The sequence below is a fragment of the Echinococcus granulosus genome (assembly GCF_000524195.1).
Source record: "Echinococcus granulosus chromosome Unknown EG_S00099, whole genome shotgun sequence".
Taxonomy (NCBI): domain Eukaryota; kingdom Metazoa; phylum Platyhelminthes; class Cestoda; order Cyclophyllidea; family Taeniidae; genus Echinococcus; species Echinococcus granulosus.
The window spans coordinates 233,572-242,422 of NW_020170479.1; the positions used below are offsets into that span (position 1 = coordinate 233,572).

General features: G+C 40.6%; 1 protein-coding gene across 1 annotated transcript in view; it reads left to right on the forward strand. All coding sequences in view use genetic code 11, as the record gives it.

Annotated features, from left to right (window-relative positions):
- Window positions 1-6,197: 6,197 nt before the first annotated feature.
- The window catches only part of EGR_08229 (hypothetical protein), a gene marked incomplete at both ends in the record, with an annotated part of 3,418 nt that continues 764 nt past the window's right edge, over window positions 6,198-8,851 (forward strand). Inside the window, one exon of the mRNA XM_024497478.1 lies at window positions 6,198-6,372. Coding sequence (XP_024348119.1) covers window positions 6,198-6,372 — 175 coding nt within the window. The remainder of the gene's footprint in view (window positions 6,373-8,851) is intronic.

Consider the following 8,851-nt stretch of genomic DNA (forward strand, 5'->3'; position numbering starts at 1 on the left):
TCAATCGAACATGTGCTGAAGTAAAGGCGAAGTGGCAAGGAGGAATGGGAGCGTAATTTTACCTTCATGAAACTAGTTCAAATCCCGTCCTTTATTAAATGGCTGTTTTAGATCAGTTTCTTACGACTAGGAGTGGCCATACGAGTCGGTCATGACAGCCTTCCTTAACCCAATACAATTTCCGTAGAAAACAAAATTATAGATCAAGTGGATCCTTCAAGAGGGATCTGTGACTTTGCAGTTGGATATCTTTTCAGCTTCACATAAATTCGATTGCTTGCGTTATTGCCTGGTGTTTCTCTTACAGCACCAACTACGTTGCGATAGCCAGGAGGTTGATTATGGGAAGTGCCGGAGATGAAGCTCAAAATGAGAAATGAGGTATGTCATGCTTTAATATTTTTTTTAACTCTTCGTTTTGATTTACCGGTTATTTAAGGCGCGGCCATCATTCTTTTACAGGGTGACATGGTCTTTGGGTTCTCGTAAAGATGTTAAGTTTGCAAAAATAGGATCAGAAATTGTGATTCTTTACAAGACGAAATACCTTACCTTCAAATACAGATGTGGCATACATGTGTCTATGACAACCAGATGTACGAAACCGACACAAGTAGAGTGACTGAATTTGATAACAAAAAATGTGTTTTTAATACTTTTAGTTTTAAGGCGAATATTTGCTTTTAGTAGAGGAGATCTTGTTCAGCTGGGGTTTTCTGAATCTTTAGATACCCCGGTACCAACACACTAATGGAGCCTTTACCTCCTTTCAAATCAAGTATTTAGTTAAACTGTAGATACTCAGCAGAAATGCTAACATAACCTCGCCTCTTACTTTTCCTTAACACTTGCTGCATCACCACTATTCGGGACTGATATGTCCTGTTTGTCAAGGTCAGTTCTACGTATGACATCTCGTATGTGCTAATTAGCAATCGAAGTAGGGGTCGGGTTCCCTTGGAGTTAGCATGACAACCAATTTCCTATTCTAGACACCAGCTGTCTCCCTTCTGTCAATCGAAACATCAACAGATCGGGTAATCAAGAAATCCAAGTAGATTATATTCTCCCACCCAGTAGGCACCTTTTTAGCTCTATCATTAGAATTTTACTTAGATTTTATGTATTTGTATGTGCTTATTGAACTCGACAACTTGATTACTGTACTAGCGAAATGATCAAATCTTAAACCCGACTAACACTTTTTCAGCCATTAATCCAGATGTTTTCGTGCATCCCAGGGTGCACGTGTCATGTTCTTTCCTCCCTTTAACGGAGGCAGATGTTCACCTTCGAGACTGCTTACTAATGACTTTAGCAGATCATGCGTTGCCTTTTTTACTCCCCTCATTCATGTTTTTCTTTGAAACATTCATATGGAACGAGTGTGTCAATTGGAGGTTCCCCAATAAACATGAAAAGACTGATTTTATAGGGTGATTAATCAAACAATTTTAGTTTACCATCGTTTAATTGGAAGTTTTGTGATACAGGGAATAAAACGTTTCATTTTTGAATTTCCTTTTTTTATCTCAACGCAGACGTGCAGACAATTTTGACTAATCGGTCTAATCTATGTGTTCTGCTGATGAGGCCACTTCCGGTGGGTTGACCACTCACTGGAGGGAAGTGTTCCATCTAGGTGAGGAAATTTAGCAGTAAATACAAGTCATGAAGCCATAGCAGAATCGTGTCTCTTTGACCTGGATATTAGAACATAAGGCGTTTTTCAGTGACCTATGACCAATCCTCTGCGCCGATGGGACGACGTTCTGTTCTCTGCTACTTATGGACTCGTAATCCGCATAATGTCATGGGGAGTGACTCTGGTAAAATGAAGGCAAGTGGAGTTTTAGGAAGTGGTAAAACATTAACTTCAATTGTTATAAGGAAGGGGATCGGTGTAAGGCAATTTGATTCCTTCCCACATAGAGCAGCATAAGGCTAGAGAGAGCAGAAATGGGGAATTAGTTTTAAAGAGGGGACAAACCCTCCACCTGACGGGTTAACATTATCGTCTAATTCTAAGACTATTTTACAATATGCTACTAAGCAAGTTTATTTAAACGTGGAGTTGAAAAGTACCAACTTTTGATGGAAACAGTTGTGAATAAAAAGGTAGTCCACGCTTTGAGGAAACAGGTTAAACACTTTTAACATCTTGAAATGGCGAAATTATTTATTTCTAAAATAAAGGAGTTTTTAGGTTCAGTCATAGTCGGTGAACAGAGATTGTAGTCGGCACGGAGCTTTGGGCCGGTTCCCATTCACATATCCTGGAGCTACCAGTTATTTATGAATGGAAGGTTCTCTTCACACCAAGATAATACAATTTGTTTACTTTTTCATCTTCCATTGCAAATTTGATAGAAAGCAGAAAACAATGGGCAGCATTGACAATACTACTGACCTTTAGCGTTCGGAGAGAATTGGAGTGATTGTTTACTGCGAACGGTTCAGCACCATGCATGCACACGCACACACAAACCCTCATCATCACCATCAGCGGTGACACAATCTTCACTTTATGCCCATCGATTTCGAGCATTCAACTTCCATTGTTTGGCTAGTGTAGTATTCCATTCCACTTCGGCAACAATTTTTTTCGCAGAAAGTCGGAATTTGGCGTCCTCTTGGTACCCGAATAACAATTTGGCATTTCGTACGAGTGAAGAACTTCAACTTATGCTTTTATAACGAGGTCACACTGTACCTTTGGTGGCTGACCCCTTTCAAATAGGCCAGAAGCAGTAACCTGAAGCAAGCTGTATGACTGACCGTAAAGTGAATTTGCTAAAAGGGGTAATCGGATAAATGGGTAGAATCGGAAACCAAATCAAACAGTTTCCACTCCCCCAAACGAATTTAAGGTGAAATTGCGTTCTCTAACATCCGGTGCAGCCTCTAACAACTATAGGTCTTCGTGAAGAGGCAATCAAAAAGTGGACAATTGGAGCTGGATGAATGGATGGGCCTATGGAAACACAGCTATTAGATAGATGAGGAAACTTATATCAGAAATTTGTGATTGTCAAGATAATTTCTTAGCGCTTTCTAATTTTTGCTTACCAGTAATGCCAGCAAAATTGACAAGAAAACCGAGAAGCATAAAGATTTCGAGGATAGCTAAAATTGTTGTTGGCATCGATGCAGTGAAGGGGCCCCAGTACCTATGGGATGTTAGAACTGAACTGGTGCCATTTTTTAACCCAACTTATCATGTGACGCCATCAAGCCAGTTCTGAAGCGTGTGTCTGTGTGATACAATATTATTAGAACAATTCTACCTTAGTCATGCGTAAAGTGGTTTAATTACCAGCTCAAATAAATTTACCTAACACAGTCCTCTCCAAAGAAATCGGTGTTGCAGAGCAGTAGCAAAGATTTATACTTAGCAGGAGATATTTAAAATTGTTTAAGCTAATTTTGCTGACTAACTAAACAAAAACTACAATCCGGGAATAAAGAATAAAAAGTGGGAAAAAAAGGATTAAAATAACTTCTATTACCGCCCTCTTAAACGATGTGCCTGCATTTATGAGGCCAAACGCTAAAAAGGGTAGGATTTAGGGCTCCGTTGAAATGCACCGCCATTTTTATTACGAATGTATTCAAGTCATAAAATCCTATTTTGAATTCACTGGCAGTCAACAATTTTTAACCTGGAAGGTGGGTACCTAATCGTGGTAACGGATTCGCGAAAATTTGGACCTGCATGAAATGCCTAAGAATGTAATTACCATGTATATGAGCATGAAATTACTAAAGTAAATGAGCATTTTCCTTACAAGTAACAAGAGATCCTCTTTCTTTTTTTTCAGTGGATTTTGACTCACTCACAATTTTCAGGAACCATAAAACCAAGTGAAGCTGAACTGTTGCTTTCTCTGCCTCCGATCCTAAAGGTGGGAATTTCTTAAACACCACGCTGAATTATTCCCATAGAGGGTATTTTATTCTTGCAGGCATAATTAATGACTATCGTTAAACGTTAACGACAGTTCTGACCATGAAAATTGGAAGGGAACTATAAGTCCTCTTCATGCTGATGGAGCGCAATAGCTAGCTGTGTTTGTTGGTGAATAGTCCCCAACAAACAAGCTTCAATTGCAGTCACTCCATGCAACGGCGTTCTTTATTAGCGAAAATCAGTTAGGAGCTGTTGTACTTTGTTTAGTTGTTTAATTCTTCGTTTTGGTTTCGCGGGCACTGGGAGGCCCACTTTCGTGCTTCCATTAGACTGAGCGGCCTCCGACCGTGTCAATTTTCCCCAGACCTTTTCTACTTTGTCAATACATTTTCTGATTCAAATTGACCTTAGAAATGACTCGGTGCGCTACAGGGGTAAGTTCCATTGCCTGAAACCTCGCTTTCTCCTCAAATAAGGTTGATAGACTTGACACTTATCATTTATGTATGGACTGAAAATTCCTATCCCAGTGGTAAAAAAATAGTCACGAATAATCACAAATCTTGAATTTCTACTTTAATCGCTGTGTTTAAAATGTGCCGAGCAAAGGTCGCAAGAAAAATACACAAAGGTAAGTACATTTCGGTACCGGATCACATTATGTAACAGTCCTCTGATCTAGGCTGGCCAATTTGACTTAACTTCTAATCACTTTTAGGGATACTCTGCGTTGTATTTTCTTTAAGGATGATGAATGATTCCTGTGCTGTTAGGTGTCAAGACATCTTCCACTGTCGACTTTACTGACAAAGGAGCAATTAGCTGTCAATTAATCTGGGATAATGGGCTTGGTAAATACAGACGTTACTTGAATGTGTCGTTATCTGATCAAATTTAATAGATATTTGGTGTCGGAAAATAATTTAACTGCTACAGACGACTATATTGTAGTTATTTAGTACTTATTTATCCACATATATAACTGCACGGCCCTTACATCCGTTTTGGTAGTGTGACCCTGTAGTCATGCCCAGAACCTCCTAGCCCCTCCTCGCGTTAATAATTCATCCACTTCCAATTGAAATGCCTTACTGTAATTTCAGAGACTACTGAGGGGCTACAAAAGGAGTATGAGTGCCTGTAAATTAATTTGCCCACCAACCACGTTGATTACGTTTTTTGCCTTCCAGAAAAGTCGTAACTTATAGGAGAAACCTTAAGTAGATACGCCCCGATTCCTGTTGCACAGTTCCTTCTGATTTCTACAATAAGTCAATTCATCAAGTAACCAAGCGTTCAGTAAATTTAGCAAGTATTTTCACGATAGATTGCTTCGTCAGTATTCATTTCCTTCAAAAACAATGCTGAATTCTACAGGAGATGCAGTGGGAAATCTACCTAAGTTTTCTAATGACAAGTACTTCCCCTCTGCAGCATGGTCCTTGACCCACGCCTATAGCCTGCCAGCCATTCCGTACACGAATCGTGCGCATAGGTGAGACTGGGAGGACTACAAGCTATCCTTAAAGCTAACATTCCACTCAAGGCAACCCCGTTTTGTAAAAAGGAATTGTAAGCAAATGCAACGACGTTGAGCGATGATGATTGGGACGAAGTTTACTACTTAGAAGTGATTTGATGACACATTAACAAAATGTCAACTTTACTTTTCTATCTCAAAATTCTGACCGGAACCTGGCACAATATTCGCTTACATTCTACTCTTTTCAAAGTTGGAAAAACCACTACATATAAATCTTCATAACAGGTCATATTTCTCAGTGACAAATGTTTTAATGAAGGTTTACTGTCTCCTTCGGGACTGTTTAACAGCACTTTGAACTCCTTTTATTACATTTTGGAACCTTTTGCTGCTGCTGAGTAGTGCCAGGAAAATTGATTACAGCTTTGCAGTCCCTTCACGAGGTATTCCAAAAAGAAAAGCATATTAAGAAAAAGCTACATAACGACGTAATGCTTCTTTCAGTGTTCTCAATTATAATTGCCATCTTTTTAAAATGGAAGACGGACTAATTGCGGAAAACACCTCTATGTGTTACCGCTAAAAATAAAAAAAACTAAACCTAGGTACCTCCTTTTCTATCGCCTTTTATACCATTACTTGAAGCTTCGAGAAATATCATTAGAGGAATGTAGAGGACGAGTATGGAAATGGGGGCGGTATCTCCTTCCCCATATCCCTCCCTTCCTCCTTCATTTCTTCAAATCAATAGCATTTCAAGGCTAAGTTTTGCACACTGTTGTGATGTGGTATTCGCTGTGGGCTATGCGCTCGGTCTCGTGTTGCACCATCTTGAGAAAACAGAAATCGCTTCCTACTGATTCACTAAGTCCAAGCCCTTTTTGTGGAAGCACAGAAAGAAGAAGAAAAAAGAAGGAGGAAGAAAAGGAGGAAGAGGAAGATGGAGCTGCAGAAAATAATAATAGGGGTGATGATAGGGGTTATGCTCGTAGTGGGGGTAGTGGAAGCATCTACCATGTGCTCATTCTTTCGTTCAACTTTGCAATGCAATAGTCGTTTCGTGTGACAACTCAGTAACCGAACAATGCGGAAATGCACTTTTGATAGATACATCGACGAGAAGTGAAGTGACGTGACTTAACGTGAAGAAGGAGAAGAAATGGATAGTCATTGCAGTTCGGTGTTATCAGTTAATGAACAGAATGGAGTGTGCTTTTACCGAGTAAGTTGGACGACTTTCCTTTCTCAGTTGATGCAAGTGTAAACAGGTTGTTGCATCGTCCACGTTTAGCACGACCCTCAGTAGACCTATGGCCAAGTTCCTAGCACCATAATCTCCAGTGCATACGCCGCCCACAATTACACGTATTTTTCTTTTCTAGTCTGGAATCGTGGTTGGGGGTCAGGCGTCAGGGGTCTCCCTCAATCAAAGGTAACGCCTGTTTTTGAGAGCTTCCCCTGACTCCCATGCTCTCAACCATTTCTGAGCGGAGCCTTCTACTTTTGCTCCTGCTCCTCGATTGTGGCAACCCACTTCCACATCCCACACAGCTAATTGGTCTAGAAGCTTCTGCAGATTCGTTTGAAGGTGAATTTAACGCGAGTTGGTCGGAATCGAATGTGTTGGATCGAACGACATGAGATAAAATGAGGATGTTAAAAGTGGGTGGAAAGTAGTGGAGAGTACCACGATATTGAGTACCTATATCCTGACGGATACCTCTGAATTCACGAAGAATAGATCTGCATAATTGCTTTCATTTTGCAAGTCCTTACAAGTCAGGTTTTAACAAGTAATTGCAGCAGACTATGCCAAATAACAAAACGAATTTCCAGGTCACCCAATAAGAGCATTAATGCACCCAAAGCCCTAATTTTTACTGCAGTTTAAGCAAGGGGCCACTTGCCCCTGTGGTACACATATTCTTTCCTGTTATAACCTTTTCATGGTCTTCGAAATGCCTCCTTAGAGTAAGGCCCCAATTTGGTCACTAGAGTTTCTCCTCTTTGCTTGTACTCTAGGCAAACTCTTTGCCATTGTTTGGGCAAAGTACTGAGAACCTCTACGTCCCTACGTACATCGACGCAATACACTGAAGATATCAGACACAAGAAGGTACAAAAACATCCATTGTTCCATGTTTTCTACCAAGTGGAGGCTTTTCATTTGCTTCCATATTTCTTTTAGCGTGATAATTTCAGGAGTGGAGGAGGTGCGAAATTGGCCAATGGTTCTATCTGACACTGTTCGTAAAAATAAATCTATTGTGGGGAAGCTAAAATGCCCCTGAGCAAATAAAGATGCTTAGATTGGTCCTCCGGAGCAAATTTTTTTATTCACGGGTAGAATTACTTTTATTGTTAATGTCATAATTTTTTCTTCTATTCTACCACAATACTTAATATCCGTCAATTCACTGGTCCTGTAAATTTACTGCTTTAGCAGCAGGTCAAATCTAAAACTTATCCGATTGACAATCTTTACGATGGTGGTCCAAAACCACAACCCCCCAGGCACATGTCCAGCACACTGCAGCCAAACCTACTATGCTTCCCTCCATTCGATTCGTGGTCGGCCCGTGTCGTCCACGTGATGCGCCCTCCAACAACTGTCGACACTTTAAGGTTGGGGGAGAAGGAGAGAAGGCGGCAAAATCAAGCTGCTTCAGCGGGTGGAAAAGAGGATGAGTATGTACCGTATCACTTCCCGCCCTTTTCCTCCCTCCCACCCCTCTACCACTGCACATACGCACGCACCCACACGCGTAGGCGCATAATTGACAACCATCAATTAAGTGAGGTGACTAATGAGGACTAGTTAATAAAACCTTGTCCCCTACTAACTTTGATTTTTTCCGCTGGCAGGGTGACCCGCATATCGAATGTCTCGCTTATCAGACATCTTGAAAGTGGGGAGGGGGAGGCCTGGCGCGCCAGTGGGAAAACAGGACAGTCGCATAGTGGCTTAAAATTCAATTAGAAGGAAACTTGGGTACTTTAAATGTTTTTAGCATTTTCTTTAGGAAAATGATTTGTAGGATCACTAACATTACCGACTGAACCTGTGTTACACTCTACAAAAGTTTTACTGTTTACTTAAACATATCGTAGCAAGTTTTGTTTTATCCGGTAATCTGCCTGGTAGATTTTCCTACGTAATCGCCAGCACTTTTAGGAAAATCTGATGAAGGTTCTTCTTGGGAATTTTATTGGTCTAATGTAATTCAATGATAGTCTATTTAACCCTAATTTTTGGTAACTTGGGTATTTAACGCTCCGCCTTTGCACTTTCGCTCGGCGGAATGGCCTCCAAACCGCGACTTGTAAATCCCTTCTAGCAGTCCTTCTCTATGTCACCAATGCATATTCTCCCTACTATTATCACATCTTTCGTCTTCAGAAAAGACTCAAGTAGCAAATCCGATCCCAAATGGCAGCTACGCCTATATTGCTGAACG